At 34.3% G+C, this 23,877-nt stretch overlaps 3 protein-coding genes across 5 annotated transcripts; 1 reads left to right on the top strand and 2 right to left on the bottom strand.

Moving 5' to 3' along the window:
- Positions 1-266: 266 nt before the first annotated feature.
- Positions 267-3,841, top strand: LOC128874451 (very long-chain specific acyl-CoA dehydrogenase, mitochondrial). The gene is made up of 8 exons (XM_054119253.1): positions 267-627; positions 1,220-1,427; positions 1,548-1,766; positions 1,846-2,274; positions 2,352-2,615; positions 2,706-3,062; positions 3,137-3,349; positions 3,439-3,841. Exons 1-8 carry the CDS (start codon positions 557-559, stop codon positions 3,574-3,576), a joined length of 1,899 nt encoding a protein of 632 aa, XP_053975228.1. The 5' UTR covers positions 267-556; the 3' UTR covers positions 3,577-3,841.
- On the bottom strand, positions 3,840-8,227 carry LOC128874453 (leucine carboxyl methyltransferase 1). Its single transcript, XM_054119254.1, has 4 exons — positions 7,875-8,227; positions 7,174-7,357; positions 6,733-7,084; positions 3,840-6,637 (listed from the first exon to the last, which is right to left on the bottom strand). The coding sequence occupies exons 1-4, from the start codon at positions 8,082-8,084 to the stop codon at positions 6,433-6,435; spliced, it is 951 nt and encodes a 316-aa protein (XP_053975229.1). The 5' UTR covers positions 8,085-8,227; the 3' UTR covers positions 3,840-6,432.
- A 1,300-nt stretch (positions 8,228-9,527) lies between these two features.
- Positions 9,528-23,242, bottom strand: LOC128873900 (uncharacterized). 3 transcript variants are annotated; one of them, XM_054117904.1, is made up of 9 exons: positions 23,095-23,242; positions 18,476-18,611; positions 18,223-18,397; positions 17,822-18,111; positions 16,518-16,698; positions 14,684-15,667; positions 13,657-13,860; positions 13,462-13,579; positions 9,528-11,879 (listed from the first exon to the last, which is right to left on the bottom strand). In XM_054117904.1, exons 1-9 carry the CDS (start codon positions 23,099-23,101, stop codon positions 10,333-10,335), a joined length of 3,642 nt encoding a protein of 1,213 aa, XP_053973879.1. In that variant the 5' UTR covers positions 23,102-23,242; the 3' UTR covers positions 9,528-10,332. The 3 variants fall into 3 exon arrangements, 1 of the variants encoding a protein (XP_053973879.1); XR_008456514.1 differs by lacking the exon at positions 14,684-15,667 and adding an exon at positions 12,811-12,898 and having other exon boundaries at positions 11,724-11,879; XR_008456515.1 differs by lacking the exon at positions 14,684-15,667 and adding an exon at positions 12,811-12,898 and having other exon boundaries at positions 11,724-11,879; positions 23,201-23,219.
- Positions 23,243-23,877: the final 635 nt, after the last annotated feature.

The raw sequence follows: 23,877 nt of genomic DNA, 5'->3' as shown, positions 1-23,877 counted from the left end.
AATGTAGGACTCTGTTCCGCCACAAGACCAGTATTAAATGAAATATATAAAAAAAATGATAAATTTGATATAATCGCACATACACATGACCGTCTTATTATTTCCTACACTTATTATTTAATTTTATTGTAAGTTCATTATAATGAAATTGAGATATTAGGGGTATAATAAATGTCATATTATTCTAGCTGACATGCGAAAGAATGCTACGTAGTTAAACCTGTACATATATAGATATATACCAATATATACAAACTTTAGTATGTGTGCATTTAAATGTATCGCCGAGCAATTGGATAATTAGTGTTTATCTAAAGAACAGTTTATGACATGTGTGCGTAAGTAATCCGTGCATATGAGCACTATATAAAAGGCGCTAACCGTTTGTGAATTAGTTGTACTCTTTGTAGTGTATATAGTTTTATATTTATATACTACATACGAGGAAGTGGGATTCGAACCTTGTTCCACTTTCCACTATTGCAGATCATCACTGCCTTTCGTTCTTTATGCCACGAAAACAATCTCAAAACACTTCGTCTTTTAACAAGTAAAAATGTTACGAATTGCAAATTTCGTCGTGCAGAGATCACGAAATTTAAAGAAAATCATCGACTCAAATGTTAGGTGAGTTTCTTTTAAATGCGCTTGATTGTAAATGGTATTTGAAAACTAGCTACACATTTTTCGACGTTATTCTTATAAAAAATTTGATCCTCAATCGATACTGATAAATCTAGACGTCTGAGGTGTAAAATTAACAAAAATTAAAAATGCAATTTTTCATTGCATGTGAGTAGTGCCATATTGCATTTGAGTAATCTATTGAGGTACATTTTTCTTCCTTAATTAACAGTGAAGGATATGTAGTGAATTCTTTGTCTATAATATCAATGTAAGACCTATTACAGAGTTACATATATAGATGTTTACTACTGAAACTTTTATTGCTACATTGATGTTATTCATGTATCAGATATTTATTTATGTCAGTATGATGTCTGTCAACTTAGTGGACTTTGGACTCATGACATCATAAATAAACTGAATTGTACATTTGGATCCTTTTATTTGAATACATGAATGTATATGTGTTTTTAATTACAAAACAGAGTTCAAGATGTGAAAATTATGTAATTGAAGATTATTTAATTTAATACAAAAATTAATCTAAATAATAATATACTTTAAAAACTATCTTTGACATGATCTTTTTCAGGTGTTTTGCAGCACAAGCAGCTACAAAAAATAAATCAGTGGAAAATGTAGAAAAGAATAATGCTGTGAGAGAGAATCAATCCTTTAATATGAATATTTTTCGTGGCCAACTGCAAACTAGCCAAGTATTCCCTTTTCCAGGACACTTAAATGAAGAGCAATCAGACACATTGAAAATGTTAGTTGATCCCATGGAAAAGTTTTTTGAGGTAATAAAATTATACAAAAAAAAAAAAGAATTGCAAGTCCTATCTTTATGACATAAGAAGTTTTCTTTAGTTATTTTTATTGCTATACAAAACTAATTTTATTTAAATATCTGTTTGAAGGAAGTAAACGATGCGCAGAAAAATGATGAGAATGCATCCATAGATGAGAAAACTATGGCTGCAATGTGGGAACTCGGAGTATTTGGTCTCCAGGTTCCACAACAATATGGAGGATTAGGATTATCTAATACTCAGTATGCTAGATGTGTTGAGATTTGTGGATATAATGATTTAGGTATTGGTATTACCTTGGGTGCACATCAAAGTATAGGATTCAAGGTATATCTTTTATACCTCTTATTTATATTAAAATATGAAGTATTAAAATATTCTCATTGTTAAAATTAAACTTTTATAGGGCATACTTTTATTTGGTACACCAGAACAAAAAGAAAAGTATCTTCCAAGAGTTTGCAATGGAGATATTGCAGCATTTTGTCTCACAGAACCAAGTTGCGGTTCGGATGCGGGTTCGGTTCGTTCTCGTGCGGTTAAATCGGCAGATGGATCGCATTATATATTGAATGGTAGTAAAATCTGGATATCGAATGGTGGTTTTGCCGAAATAATGACAGTTTTTGCACAAGTTCCTATGAAAGATCCGAAAACAGGCGAAACAAAGGATAAAGTCACGGCATTTATTGTTGAACGATCTTTCGGCGGTGTAACAAGTGGACCGCCAGAGAAGAAAATGGGCATTAAGTGTAGTAATACAGCAGAAGTATATTTTGAAGATGTAAAAATACCAGCAGAGAACGTTTTGAGTGAAGAAGGACAAGGATTTAAGGTATGACTTGTCTGGTATATGGTCTACAGACATTTGAGATCATAAGAAGAATGATGAAACATTTTGTGCTGTTTCAGGTTGCAATGAGTATTTTAAATAATGGTCGATTTGGCATGGCAGCTGCTCTTGCCGGTAGTATGCGTTATTGTATTAAAAAAGCAGTTGAACATGCAACGCAGCGTGTACAGTTCGGACGTACGATAGATAATTACCAAACTATCCAAGAAAAATTAGCTCGTATGTCGATATTACAATATATAACTGAATCTCTTGCTTACACTATTTCTGGTAATATGGATAATGGAAGTCAAGATTATCACTTAGAAGCTGCAATTTCTAAAGTATGATTCATTTAACAAAGTAAAAATCATATAATACTGTCTCGTTATTTCTAAGATAAAATTACATATCATATGAAACTGTTTGAATAGTGTTTTGCATCAGAATCGGCATGGTGGGTTTGCGACGAAGCTATTCAAATACTAGGTGGAATGGGATATATGAGAGATACTTGTCTTGAACGCGTTATGCGAGATTTACGTATCTTCAGAATATTCGAAGGAACCAACGATATCCTCCGCCTGTTTGTCGCACTTACCGGGATTCAGTATGCGGGAAGTCATTTAAAAGAATTACAAAAAGCATTCAAGAATCCTACGGCTAATTTAGGATTAATTTTTGAAGAGGCAACGAAAAGAGCAACGCGCGTGATTGGATTGGGATCGACGCCTAATTTCACACATTTAGTTGAGCCAAGGTTGCAAGAAGGTGCAACATTGTGTGCTAAGGTTTATATCGATTTTTGCAACATTTACGTCCATATGTTAACGATTGACTATTATGTACTTCATTATTTTTATAGGGTTTAGAAGCTTTGGGTCAAGCTATAGAATCTATTCTCATCAAGTATGGAAAAGGAATTGTGGATGAACAATTTATTCTTAACAGAATATCACAAGTAGCATTTGATACGTATACTATGGCTGTTATATTAAGTAGAGCAACTATGTCTGCAAATAAAAAGCTTCCAACCGCGGAACATGAGATCCTTATGGCTCAAACGTGGTGTGCAGAAGTAAGAATATGTTTTTTCAAAATCTTTAATTTTACTGTTTTTTAATGTATGTTGTCACCTAATTTAATATGTTATCAACTGCATTACAGGCATCCAATCGTGTGAATTCGAACCTAAATATAATTTCTTCTAGTAAGGAATTAAATGTATTTAGTAAAATGAGTAAAATTGCGAGGAATACGTGCGACGCTGGTGGATGTGTTCAATTAAATCCGTTAGGTTTCTGAATTAAATTACATGGTATAAACGGCAAAATAACTACTTCCTAAATAATTAACCCAAATCATGTACAAAATCGAACAATCAAAAATGTGAAACTCCAAGATAAATTAGTGATTTTTATTAGACTATTTTAATAAGCAATGAGCAATGCAATTTGTAATATAATATTTGAGATATTATGTAAATTTATAATTACGGTATTTTTGTATTTTTGAACAGAGAGTGTATTGTACGTTGATGATTATAAATGATATTATATACACAAAAGTAGATGCTGTTTATTTTTTATTAATCCTCACGAAATAGTAAAATAAGTATTTAGGAAATAGAGTGACATACATGATATTCATGTAATTTTCATATAATAAATTAAATTAAATCTAAGTAGATGAACCATATTTGCTTATACTGTCTTTATCACACAGTTAAACATGTTTTGATAATATTAAACTATTCTTTTTTCACTTAAGATTTTGGTATGAAATATAAGAAAACAAGTATTATGGTCATTCTAGAGTTGGCATGGAATGACCCATCATAAATATTTTCAGTTACAATTAGTATTAACTCTCGATTACTTTCTTCTAATTGCAATATATAAATGCACAAGTTAACAATATCACAATGTTACACAAAATAAGGATATAATTTCCGATCAGTTTACGTCTGTCTATAATATGGAAGCACACAGAATATTTGTATAGCCATTGTATGATTTAAGTTTTACAGCATCCATATAAGACAGTAATAACATTAAGCGAAGAATAAAATACATGCAGAAACATAGAATTGTGTAATTCATTATTATGATTGGTATCGCTTAAGTTTGAGATTCAAAGTATCATTTTCTTATTTTTCATTTATAAAGAATATATTACTAATTATATTGGATTATATACAAATTAAAGAAATAGTATTTAACGGCTGTTATTTTACCTGAAAGCTGAAATTTTGTAAAAGCAATTATCATTCAACAATATGTTACATTTAAAGGATTTCGAATTATCCATTGGCAGTGTTTCTTCCCAATTTGTAATAACTAACAACAAGAACAATTTGATTCTCAAACTTCGAGCTGTCTGAAACATTCAACATGTATAATAGATATTATTTAAAGTAAATAAGGTAAAGTCGTATAAAACTATTATGATGAGGTACGATTTTATTACTGAACGTTTAAAACACGAAATTGGAAAGAATCTACTGTTGCTGATAGATATAACCGTGATCTATAACTTTCCAGAAAAATAGAATATCAGATTATCTTTTTTTTAGCGTCTGTTACTCCAGGTATGCAAACCTATATTCAAAACCATACGAATTTACAATTTTTTAACTTATGTGTTTTTCCTATATAATGTTACATTTTATGGTCTAATAAGCCTTTGCAAGAATATCGATGAATATATTATTATGAATTAACGCATTGGAAGATGAAAAATAGAAGTTCCAAATAATTATTGTGTTAATGTAACATAAATCTCGTGATATCATCTGATAAACAGTCCTTTTCATATTATTGTTAGTCTGCATATATCCATGACCCTGATGTTCCTTTATAAGAAAATAAATCTTTATTAATTCAGCAATCAAGCTGTTGGCAATTTAATGAGCCCATTGATATTTCACAGGGATGAAACTAGTTCACATATCGTGTTGTCTCGTTAACGTGCCGACAATGTGTTTCCTGAGAATTTTTAACTACCACTTTATGATCCACCTATGCATAATGTACTTACTTATGATGACAATGGCGAAAGTACAATTTCCTGTATATACATTTCTCTTTTTAATATACAGAAATAATTGTGTGTTATTATTCTAATAGTAGCACAAGTTACAATGTCTTGAATGTGTGAATATTGACGGTATTTTAATTAACACTCTCTCTGTACATGTAACTAATTAAAATGAAACTAGCTAAAATGTTCATAAATGATATTGATTTTCAGAATGTATACTGTTTTCTATTTTTCATATTTAAGTAAAATCTTATTACTTTCGTTGCATATTATTTTACATAATCACGTTTATAGAAAACTGCAAATGTAATCGTTTAATCAATGATCTATAATACTAATTTGATTTATAACGACTTATTAAAAATGTAATTATGCATAGCAAATATTAGAAAGATAAGTGTTTCCAAGTAAAAAATAATTACTGTAAGAAAATAATAAAATTACAGATGCTTAAAAGTAAACCTTTGAAACCTGTTTACATCAGACTTATGACTACCATAGAATGTTAGGTTAGTGTTACAGGAAGTATATGGAGTTCATAAAAATTAGATAAACGTTGTGTGAATAAAAAATATTTAAAAAACTACATCTTTAAAATACAGTAAGTTAGTTTTGTTCTTTTGACTGTGATTTTAGGTAAGAACTTTAAAACTTTCTTTAATATTTTTATATTACAGACATTATAATATTTCTTTCAAATTAATATAACGAAATAAAATATTTGAATATCAAATTATTTCTTTTATACAATTTTACTTACAATTTGTTTCTTTGTGATACTTCAAAAATGTAGTATGAGTAGATATACAAAGAATATATTCATCCCATAATGAAAAGTGCATATAAAGTTACTATAATTTTGTAATTACACAAATTCTGTATACGTTTAAAGCTAGTTATAATTGTATGTTTAAAAAAAAAAATATGTTAACATTACCACAGTTGGAAAAAAAAACAGATGTATCAGTTCAGTCCATACAAGAATTTAAGTTTTAAACTTATTAATTCCATTAGTAAACAACGATTTTGTATTTTTAGTTACCACACAAGTACTTACAAGTTTATACTTTTTAACAATACAGTATTACTACCTGGAGTAACTTATAAGAGTTAGGAAAGCTAACCCTGTGCTATAGACAGATTTTTAAATGTTTGTCCATTCCAAGCAACTGAGATACAATAATGTTGCAATAACTGTGTCAAAAGTTCTTGTTCATCCAACATTTCTATATGCTCGATTCGACTACGATCAGTTTGAGGCAGTGAATCATAAACCTCTACCATTGTCCACGCATTAGAGCCTTCCCAATTGTTTATTGTAAATCTGAAATAAATGGAATTTAGTTATTCTCATAATAATGTTCCTTTGCTCAGAGATACTAGATATGGAGAACATCAAAAATTATATATAATATGTACCGTCTTTGTTGAGTTTCCAAAGATTCACAGTCTTCCACACCTGCCAACAAACACCCGCGACTACGTAAATTAGACAACATAACTTGTCCAAATTTATCCTTCATATTCACTTGCTCATAATTAACAAAAATACTATTTGGAAATTTTCCTGCGAGCCATTTCAGCAATGCAGAAGCTGCACTAGTGTCTACATAGACTAAGACACATTCTGCAAGGAACATGGTTGGCAGATTGAAATTAACTTCTGCTTGAGCTAATTTATTAATAAGTTCAGATATGTGCCGCAGATCTATTCCCACCAAGTGATAATTAGCACCGTGTAAATCTGTTGTTGAAAACCTAATTTCTCCATCTATAAAGAGTAGGTAGCAGATAACAGAATTTATTATTGTGGAAAATCAGCATTAACATAGATGAAAAATCAATTATGATAGATGCTACCTTCTGTATTCATCATATCTATCAACTGTTTGTGCTTTTTGATGTGATAACATTTCCTAGCAGTGACACTGGGAAAATCAAGTTCTATAAAATTTACCGGACTTCTTCCTGCATCTTTGAGTTTCCAATATAGTGTATCAAATCCAGCACCCAAATTTATGATTTGCCCTTTCTCACCAGATAACTGTGTTAACACCATAAATTAATTTCCTTTATATTTAATTTCTTATTAAATAGTATTAAACAGTTTTAAAATCTTAATTTTCGTTCGTGTTTACGTTTATGCATTGTTTTAGTAAACAACGTATAAAAAGTTTAAATTAAAAATAAAAAATCATTTAGTTTTACTCCAAGTGTCCAGAATTCTCCTTTTAATAGTAAAACAATTCTAAATTTCGATTATGAAACGGAGTATAATAAGAATAGTTTAACGATTAATGCGTTTGTAATTATTTATTATTTCTATGTAAAAAAAAAGTACGACAGAAGTACATAAAATGGACTTCTATCGTTATTCCATGATAAAAGGAGGACCGCGAAAATTAGGACAGGGCCTTGGTCAGGTCAAGGTTTCCGGCACTGCACACATCCTTCCCTACTCAAATCAGCTGTATCCCGAATGTTTCTATCATGTTTCTAGGTTATGCCAATTTCGATCACGAAATTACAAAATCTACGCGAATTATTAGATGGACACATACCTTAAGGAATTTGTCAACGAATACCTCGATGCCCTTTACTCTGGCGTAATAACCACGATTGATTTCGGGTGCTTTTCGTCCAGTTTGTTTCACGAAAAAGTTGATAAATGGATCGGACCAATAACCAAGTTGTACCGCGTATCTTTTCGACTCACTCGCGTCATCGTTAGTGGCCTGTGTGGCCTCATCGTCAGCCATATCTTTGATCATTACACCAATTTTGGTTCGCTTCAGTTACGACAAATCATTATTTAGCGTGTACCCTTTAGTCGAGAACGATGGTACTTGTCACTCACAGAAGTAAACCTGCACAAGCGACCATACTGGCGAGACTGCTGTGTCGCTGTGTGTACGCTGCGCTTTACGCTGTATGCCTGTATGTAGATTCGCATCTCCTTGCGGCGCAAGTCTCGCGTCTCCTGTACGGGTTATCTGGCAGTAGGGGTATCCCCTAACCATCAAACCCGGGCGATATCGAAACACATACTTGAAGGACGCTGCACAGTCAAGTGCACTATTGCAGCCAAGGGGAATAAAGCTAGAGTTTACAGCCAGGAGTCTACAAAATTCCATGTTCCTGCGGAAAAGTATGTATAGGAGAAATCGGAAGGATTATCAATACACGCATCGAAGAACATCACAGATGCACCCGATTAGGTTACAATACAAGGTGTCCCAACCCAAAAATGTTGTAACACCTTGAAAAAGGTGGTTCGGGGGGTGATTTGAAACAACTTTTTCCTTAGCGAAAATGTTGTCCGAGGCTTCGTTGAGGAGATATTAAGAGAAAAGCTTGACCAATTAGAGCACGCGGATACCGTTGGAGCGGCCGCGGTAGCGAAGGCTATGTGCTACCCGGCCGCGCTTGTACGCGAACAAGCGACTCGACGTGTATCGAAGGACATTGGACGCGGCCGCTTAGCTCGTAGCCTTCGCTGCCGCGGCCGCTCCAACGGTATACGCGCGCTCTGATTGGTCAGTGTTTTCCGTTAATATCTCCTCAACGAAGCCTCGGACAACATTTTCGCTAAGGAAAAAGTTCTTTCAAATTACCTCCCGAATCACCCCCTTCAATGTGTTACAACATTTTTGCCTATCTAATTCTAACTGCTACCATCCCAGAAAATATCGCGAAGGATTAGAAATACATAAAAACCCGAACAACATGAATAGAGATAGAGGATACCAAATAAACCAAGAATGGCATACAATCCTCCCGGTTTTTTCCAATTTTTTAACTTTTATCTACTACTGAATATTTATTTCAAAGGGAGAATACGTGATTCCGATTAACGTACACGCTGTCGTAGATGTGTGGGTAAGTATGGGGATAGAAATATAGACGGCGCCACGGGATTGCGGACCGAATCTGGCATCTCTGAATAAAGCTCGAATTACCGGGAAAAGTGACCTCCGGGTAACTGAGGGTAACCTTCGACCATCTTTCTTTGATTATACTGCCATCTGCTTTAAAAGCGGTCGTATTTAAAATACATCTTTAACAATTACAATTCACGTAGAATAAAATACAAATTTAACAATTAGAAAAATATTAAAGAAACGATTAATGTTTAAATATGTTCCATTTATTTGCAATGTTTTGAATAAATACAGTGGAGAATAGGATAGTTCAAATGATATAGTATAAGTAGGTATAAGTATAAATAAATTTTATTGTTGAATTATTCAAACTTTCTCTTTTTACAAATTGGAAAAGATTAGTTTCGAATGGATAATAAATAAAATAATATACGTTTCGATCTTAGCGAGTGTATTCGAGTAAATTTAACAGTCCTGGGCGTTTCTTAATCAAGAAACTGATCGCCTAACTGATCGGTAGTATAACTGCATACTGTATATATGTATAAATATATAAAGATACAAATTCATACATATAAAATTCATAATCTTTACGAAAAATTAATTTAAAAAACATGATTTTTGTACGAAATTTGTTTAGGAATATTTTTACGAATTTAAGATGATCAATCACAGTTATTCGCGTATATGTTTTTAAATAAACTGAAGCTAACAAATTATTGAAAAATTAGTCGAGACACGTATTAAAGTAACATATTGATACAATAGTAATTACAGAGCATTATATACCTAACTGGTATTAGTTTTACTCCAAAGATATATGTAAATAGGTAAGTAGAGATAAAATATAAAAGCTTTACTTAGTATTGACACTTAATTAAAAAGGGCACATAGTAAAATATGTATAAATTATGAAGCAAAACATAGCATTGGAATATAATGCGGTTTAATAAATTCCAAAGCATTCAAACATCAAAACTATGGGTGATACGATTTGAGGCATATTAAAAATATAAAAAAATTAGGAGAGACTAGCACGCATCACCTTTTATTATTTCATTATTTTTATGGCTTCTAATTTTGAAACCTTTTCTTAGAGTATTTTGATCATTATTGTCAGTTCCTGTTATGGTAATTACTATTCTACATCGGACTTTTTAACGACTGGTTTTGTAGCTGTAGCTTTTGTTTTTCTCTTAGGTGGAACTGGAGTATCAGAAGTACTAGATGACGGAGTTTCGGAAACAGTTGTATCGGTCTCAGCAGTTTGCGAAGTTTTTGTACCCTTTTTTACAAGTTTTACAGTCTTTTTTTGTTTACTAACAGAACTACATTCTTCTGCTCCATCATCGGGTGCTTCTTCCGGCTTCGATTTCGGCTTTTTTGCCACTTTTTTCACTACCTTCTTTACAACTTTCTTCCCGGCATTATCACTTTCAGTTGTGTCTACAGGATCTGCTTCTGATGTTGATTTCTCTAATGACTTCTTCGCGGTTTTCTTTGTTACTTTCTCTTGACTTTTTAATTCCTGCGAAGTTTCCAAAACACTTTTAGAAGGTACACTCAATTCTTTTGCTCTTGTAGGCCTAAGTGGACTTTCTCTTAGCGGTGATGCCTTAGCTACCTCGCATTTTGCGGAAGATTTAGGTGATTCGGTTACTTCTTTCGCGCAACTTTCAGTTTCTTCAGTCTGTTGTATCCGTTCTGGTGTTTCTTTTGTGGAGCTTTTAGTTTCTTGAATCTGTAATATTGGTTTGGTTACTTGTGAATTTTTATCTGCTGTGCTCTCTGTCATACTTGAAGATAATGCAGATGTTTCTGCAAGCTGAGGTTGTTCTATCGGAGATAACATTTGCGAAGTTTCGGTATCGACACTCTTTTCGATAGTATCAAATTTTAATTTTTCCTTATTCTGTGTAGAATCACTTGCAGATGCTGAGCCATTTACTTGTACTTTATTTTCTACGCTTGTTTCAAAGCAGGGCATATTAGATTCGTGGACGGGAGTTATCGTAGAGGAAAGAACTTCTTCGGTCACCGTTTGAGAATCTAGCATAGATTCTTTAGGTTCCATTTGAAGAACAGATTCTGCAACTTGTATTGGTACAGGACTGACTGTAAGAACTTCAGAAGCAGTTGACAATTCATTTGCATGTTTTTCATGCGGAATATCTGGTTGTTCTATTTGTCGTGCATCTACATCAATTTTAAGATTTGTTACATTCGTTACGTTACTTGCAAGTTCTTCTGTTGGAGTAGGTAAGCTGACATTATCTTTCGTAGATGATAATTCAACTTTTGGTTCTCCAATTGAACAAGACTGAACCAAGTCACATGGTACTCCAGGTATACTTATTTCTTGTGGGGCTCCTCTTAGCAATAAACTTCTACAAAATTCCTCTGTAACATTTTCAGCGGATATTTGCGTTGCAGATTGTGTAGTAGAAGGGTTTATAATCGTATCATAGGATTCATTTTCCGATCTTGTCGAGGATTTTTCCGAAATATCTTTTATTGTTTCTTCCGATATTTTCTTTTCTTTTTCATTTTTTTGATCGTAAGATGATATTGTATCGATAACTTGTTCACATTTCTCGGATAATTTAGACACTATATTATCATTGTTTGTTATAGGAACATTTTTAACTAGAGTTTGTTCTTCGGTATGACTGGTCGTTGCTTGAGCTAAATAAGAAAAAATAATTACATTTTATGTATATACATATAACAATTTATAGAAATAGAAATTGAGACGTTCCTTGCTATACAATTTCAATCTCTACATTTGAATAGTTTCCAACCAAACTTTATTTTAACACGCGAAATTAATTACCATTAGGTTTTATGGCAGGGAACGTGTAAATATTTATATATAATTATGTATGGATTATATATTAAAATTAAGTAAAAATTAAAAAATAAACATATAGTATAAATATAAATGATACTTTATATTGTTTTCTTAATATTATTTTCTACTACATACACATAATTGAAGAAATTTTCTACTTCTAATGCAAAGAATACTGTGATTTAAATTATTACTGAAAAAGTGCTCTTGTTAATTTGAAGCAGATGAAACGTAAACTTAGAGTATTTTTAGCACAATGTGTAAGCATTAGAAATGTGTTATAAAAATGATATGAACAAACATGTCATGCATGATGATTACAAACATATTCATTTTTTTGTAGCATAGTTATTATACCAAGCATACAACACATGGAGTACTTTTGTCTTGAAATAAACGTAAGCAAGTTACAGTTAGTAATAATTGACAAATTATTTAAAGAGACCTTATAATTTCATAGATTATTTTAGAAAATTTGCAAAGATTAAATGAAACAATTGCAAAATAAAATTAAAATTTGATTGGTTACAAAATTAACGTTTTTGTAATATTTAAGTTTGAAATAAATTAAATAATAATCAAACATTTAAAAATGTTCTACAGCGAATGAAAATGGAGTTGTATAATATATTATTATATTTTGGTCCTGATGCTATGAAGTTCAACAAATACTATTTATTGGTTACGTTTAACAAACTTTTTTAAGTTATTTAAAAATATGATAGAAATCGCAGTTGCGATGATGTGAGTTCTCAAAATATTTACCCCATTAAAGCAAAACGACAATACAAGACGTAGCAATGCTATGGCGCCAGGATCTGTTAGTTGCTGTCCTCCGTTCCTGTTTCAAACACTTAAACTTCATAAACTGTATAAAAAAGATATATTTTCACTTTTTTAAATTATATAAAAATTGTTCAGTATGTACTAAATACTGTTTGCCTTCGTTTTAAATTGAATTTCGATAATACAACTTTGATCACGGAATATCACTTCGAATACCACATGCTGTATTAAAAAAAAAGAGGGGGGGGGGAAATAAAATCGCAAAGCGCGTTCAAGAAAACAGTTAATGGCTTTGCACTGTGAGCACTTTAATTTCCAATTCCTTAGATTTTCATCGCTGCTCAAAATTTTCATTCAACGGAACTTATACTTTGTCTTCTTGCTTTGATATGCAGTTTTAATTGCCGCATATATATATTTCGAAAAAAAAAGTGTAGAAAATAATTATGTATGATTTGAGACGAAAAAGTGTTCCGAGCCAAAAATAAAATGAATTTTATCTTTTTTATTTTCTGCTCAGAAATCATTTACTTCCCAGATATACGATATTTTATAAAATAGTTTGTACAGTCACGAAATGTTTACGACACGTAATTTTAGGCAAGTGCGATACATAAGAATAACACATACCTGTTCCTTTGTCCATCTCGTCTGTAGATTCAGCAGGTTCAGTGGGACCAACGGATTCGATAGGGTCAACGGAATCAACAGTCTTATCGATTGTAGTTTCCGTAGGTTTTTCCGTTTCCTGAAAATTAAATTATTATTGTGTTTGTGTATACATTCTACTTCTATGAATTTATCGCGAGCTAATAAGTTAATTACCTTGGGGGGAGACGGTAATCGAGGTGGTGCAAGAGAGAGCGTTTGGCAGATTTTCTTCCAGATATTGTCAAAACTGTCAACGCCCATATAATCAATTTGTCCCTGCTCCCAACTTTGCTTTCGCATATGCTCTTCTAATGCGATTTGTGCGGCGCTTCTGGGTTCGCCCAATGTTATTTGAGCCAAGGCACCAGCAAGACCAGCCTAAAAAATCGAAGAGAAACACTTTCCTTTTCAATTTATTTCTAACATTATAAATCCAAGAGTTAGAAAAATGAGATGAAAACTCAGTGATTATTTCGAGGAATTTTTATAATAAATTGTCTTACGTGATTGTTATAATGTACATACAAATGCATATACCACAAACATAGAAAAGTGATGTACATAAATCTAGCACAAATTAGTAAAATAGTAGTAGTAATAATAGTGATAATAACGACAACAATAACAACAACAATAACACTAATAATTCGTGTTAAAAATTTTAATAAACTTGCCTTCTACAAGTATTAAAGCAAATAATGTTACTGAGTTTATTGGTACTATAACTATAGGATAATGCTGAGGGAACTAAATAAATATATGTACAATGTAGACAAATTTTGTTAGGATTGTTAGAGACATCTCGTAAAAAAAATTCGTATTGAATAACTGCATTGAAACTGCAAGTAATGTCCCAAAAACTACTGAAAGTACAACCAATATGTTTAATATGTACTTTATATAAGTATTTATGTAATTAAATGTAACTTAACCCCTTGACCTACGCGTTATTTCCCGATTGCTCGGGCCATAGTAAACAAGAAGGTAGCAAGTCCAAACCAAGTACCACGAGTCAGACTCGTGCTTATTGTTTAAGGCCCAAATTCCTTACCACGAGTCTCACTCGTAGTAGTAGGCCAAAGGGTTAACAAATATGAATAGACTATATAATATCTACTATAGAAGATAACAAGAGGAATATATAAAGTAATTGTTTTAACTTTAATGCAATCTAAAGAAGTATATGGGAACAATTACTTACATTTGAACTGTCTTCCGTTACGTGTAGGTCAGATTGCGTTGCTACATTGTGGATATCTATACAAGGTTCGGAAACAGGATGAGGGCTAGTAGATATCAGTGTGTCAGTTCGTTCGTCTGTAACGTTTATATTTTCATTTTGTTCAGTACTTTGTTTCGTAGAAAAATGATTTTGATGAACTACATTTTCTGTAACTTGTTGGCGATCGATATCGATACTAAGGGACTCTCGTCTTTCACGTTGAAAATCGGTTTGTTCATTGGAATGAAAAGGTTGACCGTTTTGTTGGAAATGTTGAGCTTGATGATGATTTACAATATCATACATTTGATGTTGATGATTAACATAAGGTTCATGGTGTTGATGATGTTTCGTTTCTTCCGGCAATAACTTATTGTTATTATTTGAAGAATGCTGACAAGCATGTGGATAGTCAATATGATGATGTTGTGTTGTTTCTTCTGGAAATGATTTGTGATTGTCATTGGAATGATGTTGATAAGTATGCTGGATATCAGCATGTTGATTATGTTCTGTTTCTTCTGGCAATGACTTGCAATTCTCACTCCAAGAATGCACATAATTTTCTATATTTTGTTGATTGAACTGGTTAGATTGTTCTTGATTTTGATGATGTTGAATATGCGGTGGAAAATAATTATATGCACTATATTGGTGCTCATTATCCTTATTAGGTTTTGGTGGTGTACATGTATCAGTTAACATATTCACGAGTGAAGTGCTGTCAGTTGTGGAGTAATACTGTTCAGTTTCATTATTGTTTTCATTTTTATGAGATCCCGGATCATTTTGTACGTAATAATTTTCCCATGGATCTTTGAATTCTGCGAAGTTTGGTGTTTCTATATAAATGTCACTCTGAGGTTTGTCTTGTATGTCTGTGCAAATAGGAGTGTTTGGAATAGGGGTGCGAAAAGGCATAGGAGAAAATTCGTGCCAAATTGGTGCCAATGTGCTGGTGGCCTATGCAAGCATCATGCCAAAACAAAAAAATGCACATTCAGTCGGTTAGTAGAAAACTAATATAACAGTGTCCATTTTTCTTATACCAGAATTGCTACTCGGAAATTGTGAAATATTATTATAGGAAACGCTATTATAAACCAAACGATCGTTTAGAATGGCATTTCATAACTTTAAATATTTGTGCTTTCTTACTTTGGTATATCAGTTACATTTGTGACTTTTTACTATAAAACAAAACGTATAATTCATCTTGCTTAACTCATTTGTTTATATATTTCAATTACAAATATACGCGTTATAAGTACAATCAGATTAAAGAAAAAAATGGACACTGATATACAAAAAAAAAAAAAGAAAAGAAAAATAATAACAAAAAGATCGAAGAAGTTCAAAATGTACATTGAATGCTATAAAAGAGAGATCACGTCAAAAAATGCCATTCATTATAAATAATCATAATTAATACGTATTTTATATAATAATGTTTTTAAATAAGTGCAATATATACAATCCTAACTACTACGTCAAGCATATTTATATGTAATGAAAATGTTTAAAAAAAAAAAAATGTACAATGTGAATGGCACGCTACAAGAGCAGTGAAAGCACACTACCTTACCTTTCTTTTTCTAATTATGTTTCAATTAAATAGTTTATTGCTTTGTTTTCTATATCGGATTCAAAACCTTACGCTCTAATCAAATGTACAATAAATAACAAAAAAAAAAAATGTACGAAGTAATTAAACGAATCATTATATTTACAGTGTTCTTCTTTTCTATTTATAATTAGTTATATACTAAATTCGTTATTATACATTTACATTCAAACGATTTATTAAACTTACCATAACAGGTGACAAAAGAGGGTGCACCTTATCGCAAAATATGTTCCACCATAATTGTAACAGTGGTTGCAAGTGCGCAGATTCCATTGGTGGTTGAACAATACCAGTCAAAGTATCGAAATACTGTAACCATGGTTTCGTAATGCCAATGAAATGTATTATTCTAACGTCCTCTCCAAACCTAAGAAATAAGAAGATCTACAATAACTTTATTTTCTGTTTACGCAGTGCTGTAAGTCAGAACTCGTATTATTGGGTCGTTCGGAAAGTTCGTGCCAATTTTTAAGAAACATTCAAAGACACGTTTGAATTTCGATACACAGGGTGTCCCAAAAGTCGGGGAGGAGCCGGAAATGGAGGGTAGCTGAGACGATTCTGAACAACAATTTCCTTTGCAAAAATGTCGGATGGGGCTTCGTTAAGGAGATATTAGGAGAAAACTCCGACCAATCAGAGCGCGCGTAGACCGTTCGAGCGGCCGCGGTAGCGTAGGCTACGCGCTGGCGGCCGCGCTTGTACGCGACAAGTAACTCGACGTGCATCGAAGGACATCGAAGGACATTGACGCTGCCGCCTAGCGCGTAGCCTTCGCTACCGCGGCCGCTCGAACGGTCTACGCGCGCTCTGATTGGTCGGGGTTTTCTCTTAATATCTCCTCAACGAAGTCTCGTACAACATTTTCGCCAAGGAAAAAGTTGTTTCAAATCACCTCCCGAACCACCTCTTTCAAGGTTTTACAACGTTTTTGGGTCACCCTGTATATACAGAGTGGAGGTGATTTGAAACAACTTTTTCCTTGGCGAAAATGTTGTACGAGACTTCGTTGAGGAGATATTAAGAGAAAACCCCGACCAATCAGAGCGCGCGTAGACCGTTGGAGCGGCCGCGGTAGCGAAGGCTACGCGCTAAGCGGCCGCGCTCATTGGCTACCGCGAGCGCTGCATCGGCATCCTCGCGCTCTGATTGGTCGGGGTTTTCGCTTAATATCTCCTTAACGAAGCCCCATCCGACATTTTTGCAAAGGAAATCGTTGTTCAGAATCGTCTCAGCTACCCCCCATTTCCGGCTCCTCCCCGACTTTTGGGACACCCTATATATTTATTGAATGATATATGTACCATTTTGTTCCACAATTTTTCTACCTTTTAAGGGATATCCACATGTTATTAGTTTTCAACGATTATGATATATTCAGACCTGTACCTCCTACTAAAAATCGGCATGGACATTCCAGACAACCCAATACAAATGTATGTAAGACATATCATTCTAAAATACGAAAAGAAAAAATGAAATCTTCTTACTGTTTGAAGGCAGGAAGGTAGGAATATGCAGCCGTAGAGCACATATTATAGATAAACGGTAAATGTTTAGAAATATCTTTTCGGGCCCAATCGCTAAAGTACATATTTAGTAAACCTTGATCGCCGCCGTCGAACGAGCCTTTAGCAGCAGCAAATGCAGTGATAGAAGCAAAAGTTTGTTGAGATGGTGTGTATACAAATACACCAGAATTGAAGCAATCAGGCCAGCCGACGTCAGGTGCAGCGGACAGTTCTTCTCTTTCGAATAATTCATCGCAATTTCTGATGACCTAATATGTATGCGTTAATAACAAAACATACGAAATGTATCCAATTTAACAAGGAAGTCGAAGTTTCGAATAGAATAGAATATCATGCTGAAAATCGGTTTAGAAGCTTACAAGTGTATCTGCGTCAAGAAAAACACATTTGTCGTATTGAGTCAGTCTCCAACAATGCAATTTAGTAAACGTAACACCCAATTCTGGTCTAGATAAAAGTGCCAAATTAGCTTCATCTTTTGAATCAAGTACGTTTACTTCCATTACTGTAGAAAAGGCTGCTGCCAATTTTTCCCTAAATGGTTGAAAGGGTAATTTCAATTATCCATCCGAGTACTCTAAAATAAACAACTTATATGGTATACCATCATACCTCATTGTTTCTGTTACGCCAGGTGTAACCAGAACAGCCAATTCATGTTTGGTACCTACTCGACGCAGAGAATGTGCCAAAACTAAAGCGCCCAAGGAGTAGGCGTCATTGGTAGCTAGTGTAACCCAGGCGTATCCTTTAATTTAAATAATAATAATATATGAGGATTACCTTTACACCACGAAATGCTTTTACATACCGTTTAATTAAAAAAAAAAGAAAAATGTAATAGCTTTGTTATTGTTAGCGTTAAAAAGGAAACAGAAGAACGAATATTATTACTTGATAACATTCATAATATTGTTATGCATATAAGTTGATAAGCCGTGTCTCGCGAATAAAATTAACATGCAGACGTTGGAACATTGATTCCTGTATTTTCATTGATATTACATCATTAATACTATACTTTGCCACCTTATCTCTTTACTGATTACGTAAAACTGGAAACAACTCTAACGATTATCTAATAATAGAAACAATAACAATCCGAATAACCGAGACACTGGATGCTTGATTATTAAACAAATATTACTCGCAACGAAATTTTCTATAAGTGCGCATTTAATCGAAATAGAAGCTGGATTAAAGCCGGCGAATCGAGATGCGTTGTTCTTACAAGCGAAGAAATTCAATGCGTCTTATTTATAACGCTTTCTATTTCTAATTCGCGAATGTCATCGTGGCAGCTTGCTCGCCAACCGAGGCCACCAGATCGCAAGAAATTTGGCTCTAGTCTTCCTGGATAAAACGTTATTTTTAGTTATTATCTGAGCGTGTCACGTTCTACCCGCCAGATAGGATATAATCAAAGATTGGCAAAAAGAAAACAAAATAAAATGATATACTATGCTTCTGTACGATAATTAATTATTAACTTCTCGAACGGTCACTGGATCGAGTTCTGTTCGTAACGCGACTTCCAAGTACTTTCAACTTTTCAATTTTCGATCTATTCAAATGTTCGACTCTCGTGCCCTAGGTAACTATTACGAATAGTACAGACAACCAATGCAGTGGGAGATAACGCGTAATCGAAGATACGGACGGTATAAGATGGCCTAGATGGTTTAGTTACATTAATATTAAAAGGATTAGTGGATCCTTCTGGTCTAAAGTATTATTAGATCGTCACACCCTCCTTCACAGGTAAGGCCCGGAAGTGAAGCACAACGTGTCATCTTGAGTTTAATAATATTTAATCGTTCGGAATGTTTATCGTTGAAAGTCGAGACAGAAAGCAAAACAAGGTAAGAGTTAGTTTAGATTTTTGTTTAGTTACTGCGCAACAGACGTTATACGAAATGCCACGTAATTAGATTACATATGTAATTGCAATTCTACAGTTATTATCCCATGTAACCTCAAGCCTTGAAAATGTACCGTTCATGTTTCTGAAATGGTTGCGTTGTACGTATCGACATTGAATGAGATATTAGGTTTCCCGCGTTAGGTACATACATTTCACGAGGTTGATCGTTGTAATGATAGAAATGGTATTTCAATTTTTCAGAGGGAAAAGATCTCTCGCCCTTTCATGAAGAACCTCTGTTCCGCTATCAACAAACGAGTTTATCAATACGCTCGACGAAATTTTGTATTTCCGGTACGAATTCAAAGAGTGATTAATTTGGCACGCCGTGTCTTAGATGTTCTGGATTCCGAGTTTGCGTCAATATCAGGCGAGAAAATAGGTAAAACTATCCCCGTTTATAATTTCCGTCCATTTGTCAGAGAGTAAAAATAGTATTTCAAGTACGACCATCTCAAGATTGCTCCAACTTCATTTAATAAGGCATCAATTAGTGCTTCTTGGGTGTACATAGTGAAATTTGAAACGAGTAACCTGTACGTATGTAGTTAGCATCGATTTACATAAATTTCTCATAGGTTCGTCGGCAATCGTCCGTATCGATCTTCTGAAGTACATACTCAGTTATCGTTATAACGAAGACACATCATAGAACTATGCGAAACAATTGCGTTATCTCTAGAGTACTTGAACGGTGTACAACATTCTTATCAAATGGAGGAGTTTGAGAAGTTTTTTAGAGACGGCGGTCGTGTAAAAGCCTGTGATAAAATTAAATGCAATGAATGCAAAGGAACACCGGTGACTCACGGATGTAGAACGAAGAGAGAGGAGAACTCTAAAAGAGAATAGATGCGAGAGGATAGCTCGGATTTCTGCTATCGGTGTTCGCAGAAACGAAACTCGTTGAGTCATGTCCAATCTTGACAAATTATTATTGACTATTCGGAAATGAAGGCAGAGCCGAGGTTTCGTCTTATTCTTCTTCTTCTTCTTCTTGGCTTGAAACAACGCGTCGCGTGGATTGCATCGATACGCAACGTTTATTTCAAAAATGTTACAAGGGTACAATTTTCCGGCCAGAAAACTTTCCCCTCGCGAGAATTTTGATTTTTGGCAAAAGAATCGCGTCGCTGCCGCGCAGTCGCGCCTGGTATTTTCGCGATGTGCTAAACAAAACAAAACAAACAATAAAACATTTACGTTGGCTATGAGAAACGCCGGTGCTCAGCTTCTCGTATATTGTAACACGCAGACGAAACCCGAGAGGCAGAGTGCCGGGTCGTCGTTGTGCCACACAGGTTTATATTTATACATGCCGACCAGCTTATAATAGCAACCGAGCCTCGCGTTTGTACAAAATGCATTCATACACTCTTGCCTTAGGTCAAGCACTTGTCGCCTAAGTCTAGCCACATTTCCTTATACGATCCGGTACACACACATCGTCTGAGAATCGACACTTTCTCCCTGTAGTAGCGACGTGAAACAACCATTGTTGTTACTCTTGCAGCTTGTAGTTCGAAAACAGAATTCCTTACTATAATCGCGCTTTCTATCAAATCTTTCGATCTTTTCTACGCACGTTATTCGTTTTTTTTTTGTGCGTTTAAAATAGTACATCGAATACAATTTTATTGTTGAGAATTATTAACAAATGCGACCCCTCCCATTGTAAGAATAAGGACCGATTCACCGAAGAGCGTGCTACGATTACACGTTTTACGCCTATTCCAAGCGTGCTGCATGTTAAGCTTACAACGAGAATAAAAAGACCAGCTGGATTCCCGCGTTTAATTAGGAATCGGACACAACCATCCTAGTCTAGACCGAACATAGCAAACTAGAATTCTCGAACCCAACCCGGACGAAGGTCAAGACTAAACTTATATAAAAACAGTTGCCAGCTAGTCCGAGTCAATTGAGGTACATTGAACTGAACAATACAAACTTCCGTTCACTGTGACATTAAGCTCCGCTCCCAACGACACGTTTTTTTTATTCGTGGAGCGCTGGTCTGTAAACGAACGATCTATCATCTCGTTACTATCACCTCCTTCGCGTCAAACGATTAAAGGACGAGAATAAGTATCATTACTCCGTCAATGATTGAATATATTTTTAAACAGAAATTCCCACGGATTTATCGCGTCCGTTGCATCATCGTTACACACCGATCGATAAATATAATGTAATATTCTTGAAGTTAAGTAATTTCCGATTACAGAAACCATTAATTATGTAATACCGTTTGAGAGCGATTACGCAAAATCTGGAGATAAATATTTACAATGGAATAAAGGTAGTTAAACGTTTGTTCTTTTTTTTTACAATTTTAATATTTTATTGGTTCGCGTCTGTTTCGAACGCAGGAGACAGCGTATGCATGCAGGTATGTTTTGACGAACAATTTTACCACACGTGCAAAATAAATATAGAGATGGTAGGAGTTTGGCAAAGAGCCGCAATTTCTCCCCCAGACGGCTAAGAATAAACGGTAGGAATACTGCCGACAGTTATCTTATACAGAAGGAATCTCGCGTCTAGTAAAAAAGAGAAATGCGAAATATCTTCTTACACTTATGCTAATTCTTCGTGTACCTGGTTAATCAAATTCTTGACTCAGACAGAAAATACAAGTGGAATTAGTATTCGTTACCATATCGGCGTACCATGTTAGAACTTTAAATATGGCTGCTCAGTTACGTTCACGTTCAAAAAAGAGAAAACAGATGAAAGTCGTTTCAAAGATTTTAATTATATTTTTTTACTGTGAAACATAATTAAATGTAGTGGCGTGTTTATAGCGCCGTTATATTAAACTGGCGCCAAATCATCGGGAAAGAAAAAACAAAATGGATCGCGCATGCGTTCTAAAGAAACGGCACAAAATTGAGCGCGAATCTGACTGATTTTAGCAAAATAGAATAAACAAGATACACACGTTCAAAAGAAAGAAAGAAAACGGAAAGAGTACCAATAAAATAGCTTTTTCGTAGATGAGAATATGTTACAGAGACACGATAGAGTAAAAACCGAAACGTTTTCACGTATCTAGAGACACGGTAGCGTCTCGACGACAAGTACATGAAAAATTATAAGCCACATGGATATAACGTGACGCTACCGCGTACTAAGAGGTTACTTGTCGTTGTCCATAAGAGATATAAACCGTATGAAGGTCATTGGGTCAAGACCGGTTACCGGCGACGTTATCACACCCCAAATGAGCTCTCAATGAACGTAACCTACAAGCTGAAACGCGTTAAGCAGGAAAAATCGTGTTACACACGATTCATGTACTCACCACCCATGGTTGCAAAGAAACTCGGTGTTTCTTTCTTGACGGACTGACTCTACAATACACTCAACACTTGCCAATGCCCGCACAACTGACAAAAACTCATACGTACTTCATCAGCGCTACAACACGAATGACGATTCGAGGCTCTCCTTCCATGTCGCGATGCTATCCCCACCTTCGATTCCATATGTACCAACTGTTCTGTCTTACCGACTGGAGGTCCTGCAGGCACTACCACAGAAAAGAAACACAATAGATTTCGCACAATGGAATTCTTCTAATCAAACAAAAATTTATGTATTATTTTGAATGTAATTGACAAATTAACGATACCATTCTCTTGGTATGACTAAATTCCTGGATAATCAGTATATTCGATACAGTATTAGAAACAAATACAGGCACGTCCTACGTTTCGTAAACGCAACGCTACAAATTGGGTTAAATAAAATACGTTACATAAAAAACGATACAGACGACCACTTACCAATGCGAACTTGGCGTCATAATGAACAGACAGTGACGTACAGTGCCCTTCATCGTCCCTGAGACATAACAGAGTTTTGGACTTCATCTAAAGGAAAAAATAACTACACGCTATTCCATGTTTTGGTCTGCGATTTTGATCGAATGACAGCGCAAAATTTTTCCATCATTGATTTTGGAGACATCTTTGATCCTCTTTAAACTGTTTCGCTTTCTTGCGACATAATACGCCACTGCGACAGGCGCAGATAATAGCAGATGAATAATCCATGCGCGCGAATTTTACAACCGTTCGCGACA

Source organism: Hylaeus volcanicus, chromosome 3 (assembly GCF_026283585.1).
Source record: "Hylaeus volcanicus isolate JK05 chromosome 3, UHH_iyHylVolc1.0_haploid, whole genome shotgun sequence".
Classification (NCBI taxonomy): domain Eukaryota; kingdom Metazoa; phylum Arthropoda; class Insecta; order Hymenoptera; family Colletidae; genus Hylaeus; species Hylaeus volcanicus.
The sequence above is the reverse complement of the archived record's forward strand: the minus strand, read 5'-3'. Positions and strand labels throughout refer to the sequence as shown.

Excerpts from the sequence above, each read along its gene's own strand:
- LOC128874451 (XM_054119253.1), top strand. The coding sequence starts at position 557 with ATGTTACGAATTGCAAATTTCGTCGTGCAGAGATCACGAAATTTAAAG. Across the intron at positions 1,428-1,547 it reads CCATGGAAAAGTTTTTTGAG|GAAGTAAACGATGCGCAGAA; the intron begins GTAATAAAATTA and ends ATCTGTTTGAAG. Across the intron at positions 1,767-1,845 it reads ATCAAAGTATAGGATTCAAG|GGCATACTTTTATTTGGTAC; the intron begins GTATATCTTTTA and ends AAACTTTTATAG.
- LOC128874453 (XM_054119254.1), bottom strand. The coding sequence starts at position 8,084 with ATGATCAAAGATATGGCTGACGATGAGGCCACACAGGCCACTAACGAT. Across the intron at positions 7,358-7,874 it reads TCGTTGACAAATTCCTTAAG|TTATCTGGTGAGAAAGGGCA; the intron begins GTATGTGTCCAT and ends GTGTTAACACAG. Across the intron at positions 7,085-7,173 it reads AGATATGATGAATACAGAAG|ATGGAGAAATTAGGTTTTCA; the intron begins GTAGCATCTATC and ends TACTCTTTATAG.
- LOC128873900 (XM_054117904.1), bottom strand. Across the intron at positions 18,398-18,475 it reads GGCGTAACAGAAACAATGAG|GGAAAAATTGGCAGCAGCCT; the intron begins GTATGATGGTAT and ends TCAACCATTTAG. Across the intron at positions 11,880-13,461 it reads CGAGATGGACAAAGGAACAG|CTCAAGCAACGACCAGTCAT; the intron begins GTATGTGTTATT and ends TTTCTTATTTAG.